Source organism: Carex rostrata, chromosome 8, assembly GCF_964058835.1.
Source record: "Carex rostrata chromosome 8, lpCarRost1.2, whole genome shotgun sequence".
Classification (NCBI taxonomy): Eukaryota; Viridiplantae; Streptophyta; class Magnoliopsida; order Poales; family Cyperaceae; genus Carex; species Carex rostrata.
In genome coordinates this window covers 3,057,315-3,080,509 of record NC_135925.1, presented here as the reverse complement: position 1 = coordinate 3,080,509, position 23,195 = coordinate 3,057,315, and the positions used below count along the sequence as shown (strand labels likewise).

At 35.1% G+C, this 23,195-nt stretch overlaps 4 protein-coding genes and 2 long non-coding RNA genes across 6 annotated transcripts; 3 read left to right on the top strand and 3 right to left on the bottom strand.

Moving 5' to 3' along the window:
* The first annotated feature begins 2,567 nt into the window (after window positions 1-2,567).
* Window positions 2,568-3,754, top strand: LOC144558001 (uncharacterized). Its single transcript, XM_078306690.1, has one exon. The coding sequence runs from the start codon at window positions 2,840-2,842 to the stop codon at window positions 3,752-3,754; it is 915 nt and encodes a 304-aa protein (XP_078162816.1). The 5' UTR covers window positions 2,568-2,839.
* Window positions 3,755-4,283: 529 nt separating this feature from the next.
* Window positions 4,284-5,904, top strand: LOC144558003 (uncharacterized). Its single transcript, XM_078306692.1, has 5 exons — window positions 4,284-4,416; window positions 4,503-4,649; window positions 4,744-4,855; window positions 5,177-5,303; window positions 5,399-5,904. The coding sequence occupies exons 1-5, from the start codon at window positions 4,411-4,413 to the stop codon at window positions 5,865-5,867; spliced, it is 861 nt and encodes a 286-aa protein (XP_078162818.1). The 5' UTR covers window positions 4,284-4,410; the 3' UTR covers window positions 5,868-5,904.
* Window positions 5,905-11,434: 5,530 nt separating this feature from the next.
* LOC144558004 (F-box/kelch-repeat protein At1g64840-like) lies at window positions 11,435-12,522 on the bottom strand. The gene has a single exon (XM_078306693.1). It carries the CDS (start codon window positions 12,512-12,514, stop codon window positions 11,435-11,437), a length of 1,080 nt encoding a protein of 359 aa, XP_078162819.1. The 5' UTR covers window positions 12,515-12,522.
* Window positions 12,523-14,628: 2,106 nt separating this feature from the next.
* Window positions 14,629-16,364, top strand: LOC144558664 (uncharacterized). Its single transcript, XR_013512957.1, has 2 exons — window positions 14,629-14,916; window positions 15,796-16,364. It is a non-coding gene; the product is annotated as an uncharacterized LOC144558664 (long non-coding RNA).
* A 75-nt stretch (window positions 16,365-16,439) lies between these two features.
* LOC144558802 (uncharacterized) lies at window positions 16,440-18,004 on the bottom strand. Its single transcript, XR_013512994.1, has 3 exons — window positions 17,616-18,004; window positions 17,428-17,506; window positions 16,440-16,772 (listed from the first exon to the last, which is right to left on the bottom strand). It is a non-coding gene; the product is annotated as an uncharacterized LOC144558802 (long non-coding RNA).
* Window positions 18,005-18,802: 798 nt separating this feature from the next.
* On the bottom strand, window positions 18,803-19,432 carry LOC144558000 (BURP domain protein RD22-like). Its single transcript, XM_078306689.1, has one exon. It carries the CDS (start codon window positions 19,430-19,432, stop codon window positions 18,803-18,805), a length of 630 nt encoding a protein of 209 aa, XP_078162815.1.
* Between the last annotated feature and the right edge of the window lie 3,763 nt (window positions 19,433-23,195).

Here is a 23,195-nt window from a genome sequence, read left to right as displayed (position 1 = left end):
TATACATTGGGTTTAGTGTTCGACTGGACCCTTCGTTAACGTGATTGTAGACGAAAGCGGTCAGATTACTAGGCCATATTTCTGTTTGTCAATAATAGGCCTACTTCCAACTCCAAATTGTTAACCCGTGACTTTAGATTGGGCATTTTTACATCCGGGCATTAATAATTCAGAATAATTAAATTTGTGCTTGATCCAATTTTGCATCAAGTAACCATTGATAGTCTAATTAATTGTGGTTCAAAAAAAATATTATAAAGAAGATAAAACATTTTGTGACGGTCAAGAAAAAAGGAAAAGAGAAAGTTCAAACCAAAAAGGTCACAACGTCATGAAGGAGAAGCAAGCTTAATTGCTCAACCATACTTGCAATAGCCCGATCCACATTCATCAATTTGTTAAAACTGCAACACTGAAAATATGAACTCTTTGTTAATCTAAATTTGGAAAAAAAATAATTTACATTTATCATAATTGAATGTGTATAATTGTACATTTATTCATTGTGGTTGCCCTATTTTTTAAATGCTTCTACAATGATATGTAGAAGAACAAAAACATAATTCATTAATTTGTAATGATTAAACTTGTGTAGATGAGCATTCTATATTTATCCGCTATATTTGTCTTATTTTTTAAACACTGATGAAGTCATATCTAAATATCACATGCACATTTATTGAAATAGTAATTAAGGTATGAGAAAATGATTAACCTACCTTGGACATAAAAAGCGATGAAAGGTACTGCTCAGCCTCAGTAATGATAATTAGGAGAAACCACAAACAGTTGATCTAAAAATGCAAGAAAAAGGCATAAGTTAGCTACCATATAGTTTAAGGAACACAATTATTTATTTAAAAGCACACAAAGTACTTGTACAATGCCTTGTGGTCTCATAAATATGTACTCTTACTATACATAATGGTACTAATTGTATAAAATAATCATTGAAAGACAACATATTTTTTCTTCTTTGCTCGACATTTATGCAATGGATAAATGACATTCAAAGCAAATCCAGCAAACCTGTTACACCCATGGTTATAGCAAGATAATCACGGACCAGTTTTCCAAATTAGTATCTATAGACATAATGCTGATGGGGGTTCTTAATTTATGTGATGATCGAACAGAAATAATTGGAAGACATTTCCTATATCTAGGGGTTCTTGATTTATGTGATGATCGAACAGAAATAATTGGAAGACATTTCCTATATCTTCTCCATCATCTGAAACTCACACACAAAATCAAATCAAATAAGAAGTATGAACAATGAATAAACAGTGAGATCAATGATAGAAATAAAAAGCGAATACAAAATTTAACTCGCACCGCAGATTAGATTCTTACGCAAGATAATAAAATTAAAGGACACGTCTTTCGAAGAGTTCATGCTGGCTACTTGGATTTTTGTTAGAGTTACCCATAAAAGATTAGAAGCTAGTATAAACCATAAATTGAGAGTGTGCACTTCTACAGATGTGCCTCATAAAGTTTAATCCTCTGGCTCCTCGACCTTGCCTTCTTGCTCGAACTCTCTACAGATGTGCCTCATAAAGTTTAATTTTTCTCTTCTTGGACTCCTTTGATTTATTTGTTAGCTCCTGAATTTTTGTATTTGCAATCCAACTGCAATTCATGATTTGACCATATGGAGAAAAATATATTGTTAGAGAATGCAGTAAACTAAATTTAAATTATAATGGTTCTTAGGATTTTTATGCATGTAAGCTATATTTACTAACCTTAAGCTTATCTTGGACTTCAACATGCTGTAATTGCACTTGCGTAGTTACTTGTCCTGCAAGCGTATTTTGGATATGTAAACCATACATATAGTAATGCATATCATAATTCCCCCTTATTTTCGAAGCCTTATGCATACATATGTCATCATCTTCACGATTCATGCTTTCAAATTTATTACTATTGAAAATATGGTAACAGTTGTGCCTAATTGAAAATGATAGAAATAACTGAAATTGAAAATATGATTTCATGATTTCTCTTAAGGTCCCATAATAAATGTGAATCATCATTGAAATTGCAAAATATGGTAACAGTTGTTCCTAATTCAAATAAAGAATATATATATAGTAAGGCTACGCTACTTCGTGAATTAATGGAGGTGTTTTAATTCGCACTCATATCTCTAGTTTCGAAGTCCAAATAGCCGATCCAAACCGTTAGATGTTTAATCTATATTAAAATGTGTTTGGAGACCAAATTTTACATTTTTTGAAATTTTTTTACTATTTATTAAGATAGTTTGAAAATTGATATTTTTACATACTTGATTTCTAATGAAATCGGTGGGATTATACCCACTTTTTCAAAAAAAAAAAAAAAAAGAAAAAAGTGTAAGGGCTCTAATATTTGATCATGGATATATGAAATATATTTAAATGATATTCACACCTCGAGAATAATCACCACAAAATAAATAAATGATGATCATCGTTTTCATTAGGTTTTTTTTTTTATTTAAGGATAGGATCTATTTATATAGAAATCTCTGTAAAATAATAGAAGTTACTGTATACAGTATAATTCTAAAACTGTGTTATTTTCGGGATAGTGAAATCCGAAAAAGCCGAAGAAAAGGAATCCGCACCGCACTTATCCTGAGGCTGAGCGGGCTGAGGCGACAATGCTCCGCCTTCACTATCCAATCCCCACTTATCTTCACTTCACCCCAACCACCGAACCCTCCGGCCTCCGTCAATTCCCTTTCTTCAAGTGAAGCGCCTCCACCTCCCCTCCTCCAAATACCAGCATCCTCTCCTCCGCCTTCTGTCGTTACGGCTTCTCACCTGCTCAAACCCAAAGAATAATGCGCACGAGCCCTTGGTTTCTCACCGCCGAACCACAGAAAAGGATCGAGCCCAAGCTGGACTTCTTCCTCAGCTACGGCTACACTCACGCCCAACTCATCAATCTCATCTGCCGCGACCCCACACTCCTCTCCACTGGCCTCAACTCTCGCATCAGACCCAATATGCTACACCTTGAGTGGCTACTTGGATCCAAGTCACTTGTCCTCAAGGCTTGCCAACGCGGCCCGTGGCTTCTTAGAAATGACATTCAGAAAACTGTCCTGCCGGTTGTTAGTGAATTGAAAGCATTTGGTGTTCCGGCCAACAGAATTGGTCAAATGTTTGTAACCAATCCTTTAGTTTTGTCACCGCCAGTTACTGTTATCAGAGAAACCTTGAATAAGCTGAAGGGCCTAGGAATGAATCCTGACTCCACCATCTTTGTTAGTGGGTTAGTTGTAATGGTTGCAACGAAGAAGACTACATGGGAGAGAAAATTGCAGCTTTACAAGAGCTTTGGATTGTCTGAGGAGGATGTACTCTCGGCCTTTTCAAGGCAGCCTACCTGTATGCTGCTCTCTGATGATAAGATTAAGAAGATGATGGGGTTGTTCAAGGATACATTTAATTGGGATTCGGCTATGGTTGTGAAAAGAGTAGCTCTTCTCACAGTAAGTCTGGAGAAGAGAATAATCCCGCGTTGTGCAGTCATGGAGGTGCTCATTGAAAGGGGGTTGTGGAATGGGAAACCGAGCTTGTATACCTTGCTGTGCATTTCTGAGAAACGGTTCGAGGAGAGGTTTATCGAGAATTACAAAGACAAAGTGCCGGGTTTGCGTGTCGCTTATCAGGGGAGGATGGAATATTCAGGATTTGCCTCGGCGAAATTTGACAAGTTAAACAGATATCTGTCAAACGGAACTGTCAAGTGAACATATCACATTACAAATACTTTTCCTGAAAAGCGGGGAAACAGGCTTGCTTCTCAGAGATTACAGTTCCTGATTCGTCCAATTAGCTCACTCTTTCTGATCAGACAGTTTTGGGGGCTCTTCTAAAAGATTGATTCATTTCAGTGGAGCACCACAAACAGTGAAACAGATCTAAACGATGTTTCTGTACCATCTGTTTTGCAACTCCTGTATTATTTGGTCTTAAACTGGAACAACGGCTGTGTACCAGTTGTTTGGTACCAGTTCTCTGTTGAATGGTTTCATTTTTCAATGAAATCAGTGGTTATCCCCCACTGTTTGTCAAAAAAAAAGAAAAAAAGATTCTATTTGTTCTCAAATTCCTTATTTACCAGCATATTAATTAAGCACTTGGTTTAACATATGTAAAAATGCTTTAAATAACAAAATCGGTACAGAACAAAAAATTCTTCACCCTCAATATTAAAAATTGTTGAGATTTATGTATGTTTATCGTTTATTGTATTAGAATAGTTTTGGCGGGCCTATCGGTAAATAGGCCATTATAAAATAGTTTAGGGCTATTTGTAATAGTGCTTTGTAAGGCTCTATATAAGCCCAAATCATTTAGGGGAATATTGCGACCTGCTACTAGTGTGAAGAATGTTGAATTCCTAATGAAGGTATGTTAAGCAGCTTTGGGTAATTGCCATATGTTATTACTTATGGGCAATTTGTTGACTTCGCTATTTCTTATTTAAGCAATTAGAATGCTCTGAGTTGCCTCGAGAGTTGCGTTCTAGAAACTCTAGATGAGAAAGCTGCTCAGTCTCTAATTCCTGGATTATGTGCTCCATTTGACCTTGCTATATATATGCCTCTGGCTATGAGCATTCACCCGAAGAGATATCTACAGGTCTCATTTATTCCTTTTCTCAACTACATTGCTTTTTTTTTTTATTCTTCATGAAAGCCATTACAATCCATTTTCTTTTCTTTTGTTGTTACAGGCATTGTTCAGTGCATGTCAAAAGCTAGCAAAAAATGAATCTAAATTACATGGCCAGGAAAGAATAATTAATTTGAACATGCAACATGTTAGCAATCTTCAGCAATTATCAGGTCATTGTAATTCTATTCTTACATTCATTTTCGTAACGGCATCACTGTCTTCTATAAATTTGTCATTAGAAGTTTCATTCACTTCCATATGTTTCTGAATATGTCCTGTGGTATAAAAAAAAGGGTTTTTGCTGAGAAACTCCCTTCTCTTTATTTATTTAGGCATTTATTTTTTTATCTATTTATTTATTATTTATTTTTATTGTGGGCATAGAATATGATTTTATCTATCTAGTGTAAAACCACATACCAATAACCAGCCACTGCCGCCATAATTTGTTGTTTTCATTAATTCTGAGACTAGTTATGCCAACTTGACAGGGGAGTATGATTCGGTGATAGTTTGTCTTGGAGCCAGAGTAAACACACTCCCAGAGCTTTCAGGGAAGCTCCCTCTAAGAACTTGTCGAGGGATTGTTGCGGACCTCCATTTGCCAACTCCTGCCAGGTACCATCCTTTTTTAGCAGGAAAGGAATCAACAGCATCAGTACCAGAAAAATCTCTGTGGCTGATATATGATTTTTTATTTTTTTACTTTGTAGCGGTGAGTATGCTGATCAAAGCCCTTCGATATTATCAGATGCATGGCTTGCTTTCCAAGGCCCGAGACATGTATACATGGGATCCACATGGGATTGGAACTCTAAAAATCATGATCAGAATGTCTCCAAAGAAGAAGCTTCTCGAGCAACAGAAGAGTTACAATCCAAGGCCTCAGTTTTTTATCCAGAAATTACGAAATGGTCCTTTGTTGGTGCAAAGGCTGGTCTAAGAGCAATGCCACCATTGACCGATAATGGGTCGTTGCCACTTCTTGGCTGTTTGAATGACCTAATAGGGGATAGAAGTGACTGCATGTTTTGGTTGGTTGGAGGGTTAGGTGCGAGGGGATTGCTTTACCATGGCTTGGTTGGGAAATTGACATCACAAGCTGTGATTTCTTGTGAAGAGAGCGTGATTCCTTTTGAGTTTATTGATTGGAAAAGAAAGAGGCCTTTTATTGTAAATTGAACTGGAAGCTTTGTTTGGACCTCTATCATTTTTTTTCTGTTGGGTTTATTAGTTGAATGATTTGAAGGCCAGCATGCTGCCCTGGCAAAGATTTTGTTTCTCTGCTTTTGGTACAAGAGAGAGGAGGGAGAGTGGGAGGATATGGATCTTGTGTAATAACCAAAAAATGTAGCCCTGGTGAACAAAACAGAACAGAAAGGGAGAATTTGGCATGAGATTCTGCCATGTTCAATTAAACGGACCACAAAATTTGTGAGATGTCCATTGGACCGCGCATGATTCCTTCCTCAATACTCATTATATAATAAAGAAAGCTGGCACTCCCCCCCCCCCCCCCCCCCCCCCCCCCCCCCCCCCCTCCATTTGTAGATGGTTCCATTTTCTGCTCTTAACGTGTTACTTTTCTGAACTCACATGTGGATGGATATTAAAAGAAAGGTCTATGAACACATTAACATTACTTTTCTGTACACTCACATTGTTATATTGTTAAGTGTCCTTGATTGAGGAACTACATCAATAAAAAACATATATATATATATATATATAGAGAGAGAGAGAGAGAGTAAGGCTTGGGTGCTATGGATAGCATAGAGGGCCACCGTGCTACGGCTCAATATTCGAGTTTTCAAAATCCAAACGGTCGATCCGAACCGTTCATCTTGTTCTCCATATTAATATGTGTTTGGAGACCAAATTTTACATTTTTTGAAAATTTTTTACTATTTTTTTAGCTTGGTAGAAAATCACTTGATCTAAAAAATTATGCACCATTAAGATATTTGATTTTCTACCTATCTAAAAAAATAGTAAAAAATTTTCAAAAAATGTAAAATTTGGTCTCCAAACGCATATTAATATGGAGAACAAGATGAACGGTTCGGATCGACCGTTTGGATTTTGAAAACTCGAATATTGAGCCATAGCACGGTGGCCCTCTATGCTATCCATAGCACCCAAGCCTTGCTCTATATATATATATAATTTGCTCCAAATATTGCTTTATGGTGTACTATTTCTACATTACTTAAATTGTGAGCAAAAATAATTATTTTATTTTTATTAGATTAGTATTCTCCAAGTTTCCTTCATTTTAGGGAACTCTTTAACTTTTTTCACTCTCACAAATCACAATTTTTCAACCACCTTTTCGTCTTCTTCTTCTTCTTCTTTAAATAACGCCTATTTACAGAAAGGTAAAACTTCAAAGAGGCTCTTCTTAACATAGGTTATTATTTGGTTTTTTCTTCATAGTGCTAGAAGACAGAGAAAAGTAATAGTAATTGATAAGCAAATTAATGTAGTCTCCTCAATTTATCGTGAACAATGTCTTAATTATGCATTACCCGCGGAAGCAACACAAGAATTAAGTCTTAATGACTTGTGTACAGCAATTCATTTTGAGTAATAAGCTAAACGACATGCATTACATCAATCAAAATAATAAATTAACATTTTGGGAATATAAAAAAAACAAATTATATTCCTAAACAAAGATCAACTAGTAGCTAATGTTTGTTCAACAAAAATAAAAAAAAAAGCTAATTACTAACAAGTAATACATCCACCCACAATTAATTCCTTGAGACCTAATTAATGACAAAAATATGATCTCTCCGTTCTTACAAAGTGTAGTGCTGCGGGACATTGTCAATGTCTAGCCCCTGGCGTTTCACTACAGCCTCAATCTTTCCCTTGGAAGTGTGAAGCTCCCTAAGCCTACAATTCATGAGTTAATTGCACTGGTTAAGATCATATCATAAGAAAAATAAATTCATATATATATATAGTGTGCTCAATATTTTTGTTAGCATGCATGTGTATATATGATACAAACCTGGCAAGCTCCGCACGTCTCCTGGCTTGCTCTGCGATCTCAGACAATTCTCCATAGGTGCTCTGTTGTTGAGAGGGAAGAGGGGGCTCCACTGTCTTGAGACCATGTATTGTTCTCTGATTTTGGGCCCATTCATGCCCAAATATTGTCTAAATTTATGCTCAAGTCCTATGATCTCAAGGAAACCCTGATTTTATTTGAAATATGTACTATATAGGTATATATAAAAGTGCAGGGTCCTTTTTTTAAAGATGCTTTGACAGTATGTTGGTCCTTGTCAGTCCCTTACCTATACTGGTATGGTGTACTAGTCCATAAAACAATGAAAGTAAAACTTTAGTTCTTGTCTGGTATGATGAAGTCCTTGTACCAGCCATGTAAATTGGACAAAAATGGAAAATATACACATGACAGCATACATGCATACCTCTGAAATAAATACCAGAAAAATATATAAAAATCTAAGTAAATTAATATAAGTCCCTTGAACCTCATATTTCATGACCATCTAAATTGACAAGTACCTCTCTTTGAAAATTGAGAAGTCCTGGTTATCAGATCAGTTGCAACTGATGGTGAAACACCTCCTATAGTGGAATGTTCTCGAAAAAGGCAGTGAAAAGAGCCAATCTCCTGGCAATGAAAAAGGCAGTGAAAACACAACAAAATCAAAATCCAATCAATTTCAGGAAATCCAATCAAAATCAAACTTGAAATACCTGAAGAAGAGATGGTGAAGCGCTGGGAGGAGAGAGACGATGGCAGACAGTGGAGAGGAGCCACTTGAGAGGCACCAGAGGAGGGAGAGGCACCGGAGGAGATAGAGGCGATCGGAGAACGGAGGTTTGGGGTTATGGCGTTCGGAGGAGGAAAAAGGGTCAAGGCTGACTGCTGATATCGGGTCAAGGCTGATTGCTGCGACCGCGAAGTCTGGCGGTGGCGCGACAGAGAGCGCGAGAGAGGGTTTAGCGGGTTAGGGTTTGGCGCGAGAGGGAAGGGTCGATCTGGCCCTTTTTTTTTCCGAAAAATCACTTTCTGTGACCGGCAAAATGACCGGCCGCTGATGCCGGTCACAGAAAATCCTTCATTGCCAGAGAAGTCAGTTTTTTTTTTTTTTTTGGGGGGGGAATCATTTTCAGCGACCGGCGCTAGCACTGGCCGCTGATACCTGTCACTGAAAATAACTTCTGCTGTAGTGAAAGTTCAACTAGTGAAAACTCTATTGCAAGAGTTTTTCTTTTATGGTGTTTTTTTTAACAAATATACCGATTAATGAATATTTAATACAGTATTAATTATTGTGAATTTATTTTTTATTTTTATGATAAAATTGATGTTTTAGATTTTAATTATTAACAAAAAAACAATGGCTGTGATATATGGTGGGGAACAACATTAAAAAAAAAATTACTTTTTTTATATAGGAACAAAATCATTGTTTTGATTGGTCGATAATTACCTGAAAATAATAATTTTATATATATCTAAAAAAATAGTAAGAAAATTACAAACAAAAATCAATGCTAATGCAGTACGTGTCATTGGCAAATGAGGAGGTTGAGGATCAAGGCGAACCAGGGGGTGGTGCATGCACCTCAAAATGAATGCTCTAGTCATTAGGGATCAGTACGATCGATCTTGATCCATGTTGTCAAGGAATTTAAGATCCATGACGTGGCAGTGAAGGCGGAGGCACAGAGTAGCGACTTGGCGATGGTGGGCACCATTAGAGATTTACAGGAGTTGAGTTTTTAGGAGACAGCAAGCAACAGGTGAGGCATGACTCCGGATTTGGAGCATATATAATTAATTTCAATCTACGAATTGTGCATATTGGACCATCATATGAGTCAATTTAATCACTATTGTCATGTTATGACTAATTGGTGCCATTTAAGTTACTTGCTACATTCATTTTACAACCACTTAATTTTTGGATGAAGAGCTTATATAGTTCCATTACCTTCAATAAATACTAAATAAGTGTGGTGAGTAGATATATGCATGATCCAAAAGAGCAGCATATGGAGGCAGATCGCAGAATTCTTAGGTAATTAAAGAAAGCTCAGGAAAGGAGTTATGGTTTAGGAGTTCTGAATATATGAGAATTGAAGGCTATTGTGATGCTGATTGGGAGAGTTGTATGGATGATCATAGATCCACTACAGGCTACTGTGTATTTGTTGGAGGCAATCTTGTATCTTGGCGTAGCAAGAAGCAAGATGTGGTGGCTAGGTCTACAGTTGAGGCCGAGTACAGGGCTATGGCAGTTAGTCTTTGCGAGTTGATGTGGGTAAGAAACATGTTATCTGAGCTGCGCTTGTTTAAAGGTGTAGAATTTTAGAGTGAAGATGAGAATAATGAAAATATTGTATTATTGATTGTTGTATAAATTTACAAGCACTGTACATGAGTATTTATAACCTAATTTCTACTAGCCGTTAGGCTCTTTCCTAAATTACAGTGGCTGGAATATTTACCCTGATTGTACTTTAATTATAATAATTTACAAAGATTAGGCTAGGTACTAAATATGGCTTGACAGCTATACATGATGTTAGATTATTTGCTTCCTAAACTATGCCTGTGATGATATTTACTGAGGCTACGATTTTATTCCTCAATAAAAGGAGACTCCCTGCAACTTTGGTGTGACAACAAATCGACGATTAATATTGCAAACAATCCAGTTCAACGTGATCGCACCAAACATATAGAGATTGAACGGTTCTTTATCAAGGAAGAACTGAATAGAGGAGTTCTGACTTTGAGTTATGTGAACAACTGAATAGAGTAGTTATATTTAACAAAATGATTAGGCTATAGAGAGTATGATATCTTTTGTAACAAGATGGGGATGACTGATATATATCGCCAATCTTGAGATGGAGTGTTGACTTATTTAGATGTATTAAGTTAATTAGTGAATGTTGTAAGGACCTATTTGTAAGAGTGCATTAATATAAAAGAGGGACCTCTCTGTGAGAGAAGATTAACCCTAATTTTATCACAAATAACTTCAGATATGCATATTGACTTTCGTTGACTTTCAGACGCGACTTGTTACGCTAACTTGTCATAATATGAATCATTAACTTGCTTTGATCTTTGATCGTAACTGTTAAACCTGCATATATCTCTAACAATTTTGAATGTGGGTCATTTTACTAGGAACTTCTATCTACATCTCTCTTTTTCTTTGGATAAGAGCTCTGAGTCATGTATAAGTTTAGGTTCTAATTAAGGTATCTTCCATTTCCATAAGCCATGCTTACTAGTGATTGAAAAGACATTGAAGAAGCGAATATGAGGAGGAGATAATGAGAGATTTAGTACAGGAGGAAAGGAATTCAAATAGCACGGGTGGGGAAAGAAAATAAAGAGAATAAGAGTTAATTAAGAAATGAATATCATACTTGTTAATTATGACATTAATTTCAGTTCTCACTCATTTGTGATACTGCGTGATACTGCATAGTTGTCAGTTATTAATTTAATTAATTTAGTTCATCTAATATTATAATTATATATTTAATAAGATCCTAATGTAGATGGAGACAACAACCAACAGCCGGGTAATAAAAATGAGAAGATTGAATCTTTTCATTATACTTAAAGTAGAACAAAATTAGTAAAAAAAATGAGGAAAAAGATATATAAATTGAAAAGAATTACATGTAGATTTTGAAGTTTGAAATATTTTTTCTGTAGATTAAGGGAGACTAGCTAGCTAGCTAGGCACGAACCAAACATCAACAAGTTGATTGGAGCAAGGCAAGAACTCTGTTCTCTTGTTTTCGAGGTCATAACGACATAGGTCTAAAGTAAGTAAGTCTTTGGCGTAAATTCCAAGTGTACGCAAGTAGATACAGTTTCCTCTGGATCCTTTTATATTACAGCTCCTCAAGGTGAAACCAGTCCAACAGATTTTAAAATATCCCCCCAAAAACAAAATTCGGTCACCAATGCTTCTCATCTCAATCCACCTAGCATTCCGACCTCCATAGTCGTCTAGCCTATAAATACGAAAGGAAAAACCTGAAACATTGTTCACTTGAACTCGCAAGATATCTCCAAATGACTCGACTATATAGTCACACCATGGCAATCCAGGTGGTGGTTCAATAACGGACACCACCTGACCTTTCTCTGCATTTATAATATATGTCGGTGCTCCCCTCTCCGAATTGAAAAAGTACAATCCGTTGTAGAATGCACATGAACTAGTCCCTGTTAAATAGCAATTTTCACGTTTAACTTCAATCATTGACCACTTCTCCCCATTAATATTTGTTTGACAAAAGGTGATAAAACTATCCCAACAAGTATAATATGAGCAAAGCAATATAATGCCATCCTTGTGTGGGTTTGGTCCAAGGCAAAGAGGATGAAACGCACGAAAACGTGCTGGTAGAGGTGGAAGAGGGTGCTCTTCACCACTGATTGGGTTGAAAAGGGACACAGAATTATTTGCGCAGTCACGCGCGAGAACATAGGTTTGCCCTGGTCCTATGAGCTCCTTCTTTTTAACATTTTCAGGAATTTGAACGTCATAGAATTTGCAAGACGAGAGTGAGTAAACACATGCGTCATATAAATGAAGTTTACGGAGATTGATAAGCCAGGGTAACTGAGCATGTGCAACAGAGCGAGGAGCAGACAAGCGCCAACTCGTACATACAGAACGAAAATGGATGAAATCAGTGAGATGTTGAAGCTTTTGACAGATGAGAAAGAGAAGCTCTGAAGGGAAGCTGGACCAATCAAAAAAGAAGACCTTGCTATTACGCGCGCACGGGTGTTGTTGCATGATCCTTGCCTGCTTGGTTATGAAAATAAGAGAGATCAGTTCCTGAATGCAATTTTAGTTGCATCACCGATTCTCAGGCTCGATCGTCAAGATAAATCGTCTTGTATTATGAAAATTTAGCTAGTGGAATTAAAACTAATCAAACACTTATAATTAGTTGAAAACAAACTCTAGGTACTAATGGTAAGATTAGGCAAAGACAGAGGTGTAGAGCTGATTTTACTAAAATAGTGAGATACCAAATTTTAGTATGACTAAATCAAGAAGAATCAATTGATTATGGTAGATTTCTTTGGCCAGGTTGGTTGTGCTATTATTAGAGAAAAGAAAAGACCAATGAATTGGAGAGTATCATTATGATCCCATTTCTTCAAAAAAATACTTGGAAAAAGAAAACCTCAAAAGGCAGATTTTATTTTTTAGAGAGTTCTTTTATCTATTTATTAAATTTTTATGAGAAGCATGTCGCCTATTTTTCTACAATGACCCAGTCGCAGAATAAATTAAGGAAATAAAATGATAACTTCAGTAATGTTTGAATTGGTGAGAAATTTAAACTGAGAACGTTGTGTGTTAGTTACTGATACAGCTCAATCGCAATTAGTATTTTTTTTTTAGATTTATCAACTTTAATAGTCTCTGAATTGTTAGAATATTGGAGCAACTAATAAAATTTAGAACATTTCTCTTCCTTACCACTTTTCTTAGTACTTCTAAGTTTTACCAATTTTGATCAATATCTCTTCCTTGCCACTTCATTTGGAACTATTAATTTTACCTATTTTGATTGATTTCTCTATAAGGTCTATGGTTTGTCTGGTATGCCGGTATCAGTCCAGAAGTTGATTTGATTAAATTTTATCCGATTTCCTTTAGTAATATTCTTTCGGTCCTCGGGGAAATTACAAGAAGATTAAGTGGTATTCCATTTGATGGGAACCGTTGCGGAAAAATTTGAAGTTAAAGAAGAAAGCGACTGTTGGGCCTCCTGAGTCAATGACGAAGGACCCACCTTGTCAGTGTTAATGAAGGGAACGCATCAAACGACTCATGGGCTGCTCCGTCAGATGTGGCTCTGGACAAGAATAGAGTGAACAACTGCCATCAGGGCGAACCAAGGTCTGCACGGCTGCTTAGTGGGTCCCGAATAGAGACAACTGGAGATTAACGAGTTCAGTAACTGGAGAAAAGTGAAGCTGAAGGCAGAGTTTGTTCGAGGACTTAGGGATCTGTTTTACATTTCCCATTTTTTGCAGCTAATTCCGCGTTTTAGAAAACATCAAATAGTTTGTAAAGATTCCATAAATTAAATGCCAGCAATTAGCTGGGTTCATAACATCAAAATCAATGATCTAGTATTTGAGGATCAGTAGGATCTTCATCCAAGTTGTCATGAAATTAAAGATCCATGATGTATTGATTTTACAAGCACTTAATTTTTGGATGAAGTGGTATAGATTATATAGATGGAATTGGTGATTGAATAAAAATAGAATGCTAATGCAGTATGTCCTTTCCTGACCTATATATTTTGTTTATTTATATTTATCTAGATAAGGGTTCAAATGCATCATGATTTTGCGCTCCAATATGCTTCACATCCTTATCTCTGTTTTTAAAATCCGAACAGTTGATCCAAACTGCTCAACATGATCTTCATAATAAAATATTATTGGAGACCAAATTTTAGATTTTTTTTTTTTACTATTTTTTTACATAGGTACAATATCACTTTTCCGGATGGTCTTGAATCTCCTTAAAACAGTGATTTTGTACCTATCTAAAAAAATAGTAAAAAAATTCTAAAAAATATAAAATTTGGTCTCCAAACATATTTTATTACAAAAATCATGTGGAGCAGTTCGGATCGGTTGTTCAAACTTTAAAAATAGAGATAAATAATAGGGAAAATTGTGAGATTGCCACTACAAAACCTTCAAAATGTGAGAATGCCACTATAAACTTCAAAATTGTGAGAATGCCACTCTAAAACTTCATTAATTGTTAAAATGCCATTCTTATACAATTCTTATACTATTTTTATAAAAAATAATCTGAAAAATTCTGTTTTATAATACGTATTTTCGTATTTCCAATTATACCTTGAAGTGAAATTAAGAAATAAATGGACTCCTCCAGTCTATCCCTGCCTCCCTCTCTCGCATGAAACTTCCCTCTCTCGCGTGATTCTTCCCTCTCTCGCCGGAATCCATATCCTCGCATGATTCTTTTCTCCTTCATCGCTTGCCCTCTCCAGTTCCTCCAAGCTGCGTCCCTCCCTACAAACACAAACGGGCTAGTCGTCGCCGTTACAACCGCCAGCTCCCTCTCTCTAAACCAAAGGTCTTCATCGTTTGTTCACCAGTTCCTCCCTTCGCTGCCTTATCTCTCCTTCTTGCTAGGTTTGTGTTGCTGAAATTTATAATTCATTTTGCTATTTTGTTTGCAGTTTATGAATTGATTAATTTAGGGTTTTGTATCGTTGTCAGAAATTCGATTAATTTATGGTGTGCACAAATTCGATTAGAAGAGCATATAGCTGGATCAAACTCAAATCTCCACAGATCAGGTGTCTCAATTGATTCTAGCTAAATTCGATGAGAAGAGAGAATTTGGGAATTCATTTTCTTTAAGCAATTTGTGCACACCATAAAAGCACACAGATTGTGCATTTCCTAAATGGAAACAACTAAAAAGATAGCAGTTGTCCCTTATAGATTTGAGTTCCAGCATGATCTCTTCTCAATAGATTTTTAAAATCAAATCGTAAATAAATCGAACCAGATAGAGTTTCCGACAGGAATAAAATAATGGTGAACCCTCCCGAGGCAAAACCCCCTTTCTATAAATATATATATATATATATATATATGGTAAAATACATTCATTTTCATTATAGGCTTTGTCAGGTCGAGCATTCCCATTATTTGAAGAAAGAGTCCTTTGCCTTCATAGAGCATGCACAACATAGTCATAGGCATATGCTTATTTTTTTTATTTGAAACTCGTAAGTGTATTGATTGAATCGAAATAGTCTGTTACAAAATGCAAATACTGATGAAGGAAGATAAACTCTTAAAAACTGGAAAATTACCCCTAGTGAGACTGAAATCATCTACTTAAACAAACTGCATACTAACTATTGATTATGGCTATAAAGTTCAATTTCATCCATGAGAAGCATAATTGCTCATCTGAAATACTGGTAAAGGAATTGCTCATCTTAAACAAACTGCCTACTGCTTATTGTTCTGAGAAGGGATACTGGCTATTTTTTTTAGTAGTTATAGAAGAGGCATATATAGTGGTGAGCGAGCATAGCTGCACAGGAAAGGAGATAGCCTATTGATGCGGGAAGAATAAAAAGGGATCCATATTTTAGAAGTTATGATGGGTATATCTAAATTTCTCTTATCAAAATATCAAATTTACTTGCTTTCATATTCTTGGAAATAGCTTTTACAGCAATCTCTTTTTTTTTTTTGCATAAACATATATTCTATCGCTGACTCGATCTCTCAAACCATGTGTCTTTCATGTGGGACTAATAATGTCAGTAAGGAACTAATAGAAGTTCTTAGTTCTAACTTGCAAATAAAGACTAATTTGCTTTTGTTTGTATTGCATGTTATCTGCCGAGCACAATTTTGCTAGGAGATCTGGAACTCGAAGCAAAACAAGAAGGGCTGCGATGGAAGATAGTAGATTATTTTTGTTTATATCATTGTATTTTTGTTCATGTACAAGTTTCAATAGTTGTTGATGCATGGAATTATAATTTCAATTTGTGGTGCTTGTGTATGCTACTATAATTGTTGATACAAGTTTCAATAGTTGTTGATGCATGGAATTATAATTTCAAGTTTTGGTACTAGTTTTGGTACCGGTCATATATAGAAACAAAAACACACAACACTAATGGAAGTGTACCAACAAATAACACAATTGAATCAAAGAACAAATTAGAAGAAACAAGCAAAATGAATTTGTTACTTTGGCATACATGAAACAAATTAGATTAAACCTATCTTGCATACCATATTGAAATACATTATTGCATCCATCATTCATACCAAAGTGGCATGAACGATCATAAAAGCAGTATTACCACATTCACAGAATTTACAAAGCACACCCTCAACCTTAATAAATTTACAAAGCACACCCTAATTCACGTGTACCAATAAAAACACACCCTAATTCCGAGTTCTCTCAATCCATGACTTGTCCATTTAGAAGTTCCTTTCTTGTCGCAATTCTGAAATTTGAAGGACAAAGGGAAAAATGATTAAAAAGATGATTGCTAAAGGAATATCGAATCACAGAAAGTTTCATAAATTATATATATTCTTTTTGATCATGATAAACATGTAAGGACTTGTGTTGACTCGAGAATCCTGAGCCAAACATGAGGTTTGAAAATAACTCATGATCCCTATAAAATATATATAAATTGATCTAAATTAACCTAAAAAGTCAGAACCTTGAGCTAAAAGTCACTAATTCTTGAGTTATCCAGTATAAGGTTGGCCTTTATACACCTTCAACACTCTCATAGATGAGCCTAATGTTGTGACCTATAGCACTCTTATAGATGGGATGTGCAAGAATGGCAAAATTGAGAAGGCAATGAATTTTGTATTTAAATTAACTAATTATTGAGTACAATGTCAAATACCCTAAAATTAATAGGCTTTGGGTATTACTAGCATTATTTTAGAATAATGACTAAAAATAGTAACATGCCTTGGTACCAGGGTATTACTGGCACTGTTTTACTGGTACAGATACTGGTACCAGCTACTAGTACAGTACCAACTTTTACTGGCAAAGGACAGAAGTTCAGAATTGAAAAACCAAAAATTATTACCAAAACTTGTATAGTGGATTCTGTATTATTCAAATTGAAGTACCTTTGTTGAAACTCATAAGCAGTTTTCTTGTGTTCATTCATTCCCAGCTCTTGAAGAAGCTCCTCATCTTCCTTTTTCTCTGTTGTGACATCAAAAATGTAAGAATTTACAAAAGTAAGCTTTTCTAAGCAAAAGTATTTCTTAAAACTTAAAAATCTACTGATTTCTCCAGTCGGTGAAGAAATTACCGAAAGAGGAAGGGAGCGGAAGGGAGTAAGCTTTGTCTCCAGTCGGGGAGGTGGAAGGGAGAAGGGGAGAGCGGAAGGGAGCGTCTCCAGGCGGAGGAGTTTGCTCTCTTAATCTCTCTTACATACAGTCGGGGAAGAAATGCGGAGGAGCGTTTCCAGGCGGAGGGGTTTGTCTCCAGGCGGAAGGGAGCCAGGGGAAGAAAGAACGGAGCCAAGGGAAGAAAGAACGGAGCCAGGAGGAGGAGGAGGAGGCTAGGTTCGTGTATTTTAATTAAGGGTGTTTTAGGTATTAATTTTTTTTTTTTTTAAATAAATATTAATAGAGTATAAATGGCATTTTTACAATTAATGAAGTTTTATAGTGGCATTCTCACAATTTTGAAGTTTGTAGTGGCATTTTTACATTTTGAAGGTTTTGTAGTGGCAATCTCACAATTTTTCCTAAATAATATATAACATATTGGAGCACAAAATCACAGTGCATTTGAATCATCCTCATTTATCTATTATAATTTTTTTTACATGGTAAGGTTTTGTTGGACAAATCATGTGTTGCCTTGTGGACCTTATAGTCCTTCGAAATATAAAGAAAGCCGGTGAAATGTGATTCACTTTTTTAAAAAGAACTATTGTTTTCTTTGATTTATAACCTTAGTTTAATTAATATTCTACTGATTCTTGTGTAATTTCTGGCACCACAGGTGTTCAAATATTATCAGAGGCTTCACCTCCACATTTCTTTTTAAAAATATATATATATATTCTACTGATTATTTGAAGGGATTAAGATGCTCCACATCGCCAAAAAGTTTATATATGGCATAGATTGGATAACTTGGGTTTACAGAGACTTCACCAACACTATCTAGAATGAGACTTCTTTCTTGCAGCCAAAAATCACTAGCTTCAAATGCCAAACTTATAGGATTCATAAGATATTTCAAATAATTTGTATAGCAGGATAAAAATTTAGATTCAAGAGTACATCTTTCATGAAAGAAAAATGCAAACATCATTCATCCTTTATTCGTTAGAATGTAATAAGATTGTTCATCCAAACAGGTAGAGATATTAAGCATATTTCATTATAATGGATGAAGATGCCCGTTAGAAAATACAAGAGATAAAAAATTAAATTTTATGAATGTGGAGTCCAAACGAGGTGATCTTCCATGAGAAAGTGACAGCTAGATCACTGGTTTTGTGCTAGGATTCACATTGAGCATCTCAAAGAAAACAGAGCTAAAGTCTTTGGAATCATAATGGCATATTGCAAGTGCATTCACCTTTCTCCCCTTGTTTCCTTCTAAGGGAATGACATATCCTTTGAATTTAGGTGCGGTGTGGCAATAGAATACAGCTTGAGGTGAAGCCACCGGATGACACAACACAAATTTCTCTTGAGGTAATTCCTTCACCGGAGAACCGACTTTGTAGAATATTTTTTCTCTTTTAGCTCCTTTTTTTACAAGTTGTATTGTTGATATAACTTGTAGGTTTTGGGTGCCAAGTTCAGAGATGACATTGTTGATCATAGATTCAAGAGATGTGGCACAAAACTGTTTCGTACCTTTGGGAACTTGAGAATCATAAACAGATAGGCCTCTTTTTATTTGTTTTGCTTCTTGAGAACTCGGATTGATAGAATAATGATTCAAGAATTGAGAGAGATTCTTGGAAGAAAACGGTATTGCTTCGGCTTTGACACGAGGGATAAAAGCATTACCAACGACGCTTCGGTCAAATCTAATTGCTTCTTTAATCTTGGCTCCTGGGTATATATCCTTAGACTGGAAGAAGATGCTAAGTACATCCATAGACACCTTTCTTATGTTCCATACAACTTTGTAATCCTCCCAAATAAATTTCTCCTTTAGCTCTGTTTGGTCCAGAGAGGAAAAGTGATAAATGTAATTGATATTAAATGTATTAATTTGTTATCTCTACATGCAGCCAACATTTAATAGATTGGTTGTGGCTAATTAAGATACCAATAATAAATAATAATTTGCTAGTTCTCTCATAGTGAATTAGTGATAAAAAAATTAAACTCCTTTTCATATTTTAAAAAAAAATTATAACAAACTGTCCCTATTACTTCATCCAATTAATATTATGATTGTTTCATGTGAATTGGGAAAGCTCTCTCTCTCTCTCTCTCTCTCTCTAAGTTTTTGTAGGTAATGCAAAAAAAGAATATTATGATTGTAATGATTTACCTATAAGTGGGGCCTAATAACTAATTAACTTGATTTTTCCATTCCTAAAATTTATTTATGCTAATAAAAGAGAAGAGCAGAACCTGGATGAATTAGTTTGGGAATGATTTCTGGCATGGAGGTGTTGGGTAGGTTGTAGTACCAGTAAGCCTCCAATTAATGGTGAAAGAACATTATTAACTTCATCAGCTTTGACATCCGTAAATAAGTACTTCTACAGTGAGAAAAAAGTTGCATATATATTATGTATAGGAGATTGCAAAAAAATGTATTGTTAAAAAAAATGGTAAATTTCGCTGGAGGTTACTAAACTTTGTCATTTGTCACGAATTTGTTCTTTTCTAGTCATTTAACTTTGTTATTTGTCACAATTAAGTCGCTCTATATTTTTTCCGTACAAAATCTTGATGAAATATTTCCATTTTATTTAAAATATTAACGGAATGTTTTCATTTTGTTCAAAATATTAACGGAATATACTTATTCCATCCAAAATACTAATGGAATAAGCATATTTTGTTAGCATTTTGGACGGAAAAGTATATAGTAACTTGATTGAGACAGATGATAAAATGATAAAGTTAAATTATTAAAGAGAGAGAAATTAAACCTGAGTGACTAATTCGTGACAAATGACAAATTAAGTTTAGTGACCTCTAGGGAAATCTACCCTTAAAAAAATGACAAAGTTTATGAAACTATGATGAATTATTGCAAAGGGTAATTGTGTTATATATATATTCCTTTGTAAAAAGTAATTTTGGTTCAAGGTCTCGTGTCGGTATACAGAGAGTGTAATTAATTATATTCTTGTAAACTAAGAGGCGTGAAAAAAATCAAGAAAAAATAAATATGATGAACTTGCCAAAGAAAACATCAATTATAATAGACTCACTAATAAAAGAAAGAGAGCTATGGCTGTAAGTATGGATTTGGTCGCCATGACTAGAAGCATCAAAGCATCTACGAATGAGGATTAGTGACGATCAAAGAAAAACTATGACTTTATAAAGAGAAAATGAGACTTTATAGATTCAGACAGAAAAGCAATTAATTAAAATCTAACTAGCTACTAGTGATAACAGTTACTAAATCTTTGTTTTATAACTTTTGTTAGATACAAGTGAATGGACAATAAAAACTTGCCTAATATGTGATAAAAAAAAAAGATATCTAGTGTATATATGGACAATAAAATTAAGCTTGCCTAATATGTGCAAATTTTCTTGTATTAATTAAATGATTCAAATATCTGCTGCGAAACATTAATTGAATCTTTTATATATATATATAGAGAGAGAGAGAGAGAGGAGGGTTCAAATGCCTCCATTTTTTGTGCCTCCATCATGCCTCCATTTTTTAGAACTTTAATAACTCAAAATTTAAACCTTAAAAGTCAAAATAAAACCGTTAGATGTGATCTATGTTATTTTCTCTATATGCTCATAAAAAATTATCATATTTCAATTTTGTTTTTATGTGAATCAATAAGTTGAAAAATCAACGTCTAAAAATTATTCACATTAGTACGTTTTTTACAAGCTCTTGATGACAACTAAAATAAAATTGAAATGTCATAATTTTTTATGAGCACATAAAGAAAATGATCTAGATCATATCCAATGGTTTTATTTTGACTTTTAAGTTTTAAATTTTGAGTTATTAAAGTTTTAAAAAATGTAGGCATGATGGAGGCACAAAAAATGGAGGCATTTGAACCCTCCTCATATATATATATATATATCAACCGAACCGATTTAAATGTGTACCAGCTGCTGTATAGCTACATGGAGGACAAGCAAATCACAGTGGCAAAGGTAATGCAGAATGTTGAGGCAGAATTAAGGCCAGGGACATACATATCAGAGAATCTGCAGGAACAATATTAGCAAATACAACTACAGTTTGCCACTTTTGCAGTGAACAATAATATAATGAAGAAGATCAGCTCAAATGGAAGTGGGGAGGCAAATGGGGAATTTACTGTGGCTTCTTTCTACAGAGCAATGTCACCAGGGACCACCAAGGGTACTAATCTTCACCTGGTTAATGATAAAGAATATAATCCTAACCATTGACAACCTGAGGAGAAAAGGATGGATCATTAATTCCAAATAGATGTGCCTTGTGCAAAAGACAAGAAGAAACAGTACGTCGTGCACCTGTTTGGGACTTGCCAGTACACCACACGGATCAGAATGGCAATTGCATCAACAAGTATACAACTCAGTCAATGTAATTTCTATAGCACTGGCCAATTCAAGCAACTGATTATGAACTCACAACATACAACAGCCAGGCAGATGGAAATTACAATATGTTTTGTCATTTGGAGGGAAAGGTGCCGCAGGATATTCAGAGACCTCGAAAGATTCTGACAGGAATTCAGATACTGGTTCACAGTCCAATAATACATTAGAACAAATTTATGATTCTGCATTTGCTGGCTGTGCCAGAATTTTTTTTTTTTTTTTTTTGAAAAATAGTGGTATTTTACCACCGATTTCATTGAAATCAAGAATCATAACATATTTGACCTAGTACTTAAAATTAGTACCAATATCAAATATGTCAAGTCTTTACAGCTGTTCAAAACATAAGCAAAAATAATAGAAAAAACCAAACATCTTATCATGACCACAACACAAGAAGGCAACAATCCTAAGAAAACACAAAAAACATCATAATATGCATAAAACTAAGTACTACAAATCTAATAAGTCTTCATCCTCTTCCTCGACGCCAAACATTGGAAATGGGGGGTTGCCACCCCCAGAAACCTGCACCAGGATGCCCAAAGTTTGGGTCGTGTCTGAGCTTCTTCCCTCCTCCAGCAGAAGGAGATCTGGAAGGTTCTTAACATCAAAAGGCAATATAAGATTTAATTTAAAGAATGAATCATCATTTCTAGATTTACACCAAAATTGAGTCAAAGCTATAATCTTAGTACCAATAACCTTAATAGAATAAGGGGAACTAACATTAAAACATAATCTATTGCGTTCTAACCAAATAGTCCAAAGAACAGCCCCGCGTAATAATTCAATTAATAATCTATCTTTTAAAGGAATAGAAGCATCAATCATCCATAAATCCTCCAAAGTGTGACAATCATAACTAAAGTTATTATAATCTGCTATCCAGTTCCAGATTAAGCTAATGAAAGAACATTGAACGAAAAGATGTTCTGTACTCTCTATTTGATCACAAAACATACATTTCGTATCTCCTTGCCAACCTTTATTTACTAAGTTAGTTTTGGTCAAAATCTTGTCTTTTCGCACAAGCCACAAAAATATTTTAATTTTTAATGGAATATGAGATTTCCAAATAGTGTTATATTCAGAATTAGGCATGCCCC

What these genes read in the sequence shown, in the direction of transcription:
- LOC144558001 (XM_078306690.1), top strand. Translation starts at nt 2,840, where the DNA reads ATGCGCACGAGCCCTTGGTTTCTCACCGCCGAACCACAGAAAAGGATC.
- LOC144558003 (XM_078306692.1), top strand. An exon ending in CAATCTTCAGCAATTATCAG is followed by an intron (nt 4,856 to 5,176) that starts GTCATTGTAATT and finishes CCAACTTGACAG; the next exon opens with GGGAGTATGATTCGGTGATA. An exon ending in CATTTGCCAACTCCTGCCAG is followed by an intron (nt 5,304 to 5,398) that starts GTACCATCCTTT and finishes TTTACTTTGTAG; the next exon opens with CGGTGAGTATGCTGATCAAA.
- LOC144558004 (XM_078306693.1), bottom strand. Translation starts at nt 12,514, where the DNA reads ATGCAACAACACCCGTGCGCGCGTAATAGCAAGGTCTTCTTTTTTGAT.
- LOC144558000 (XM_078306689.1), bottom strand. Translation starts at nt 19,432, where the DNA reads ATGGATGTACTTAGCATCTTCTTCCAGTCTAAGGATATATACCCAGGA.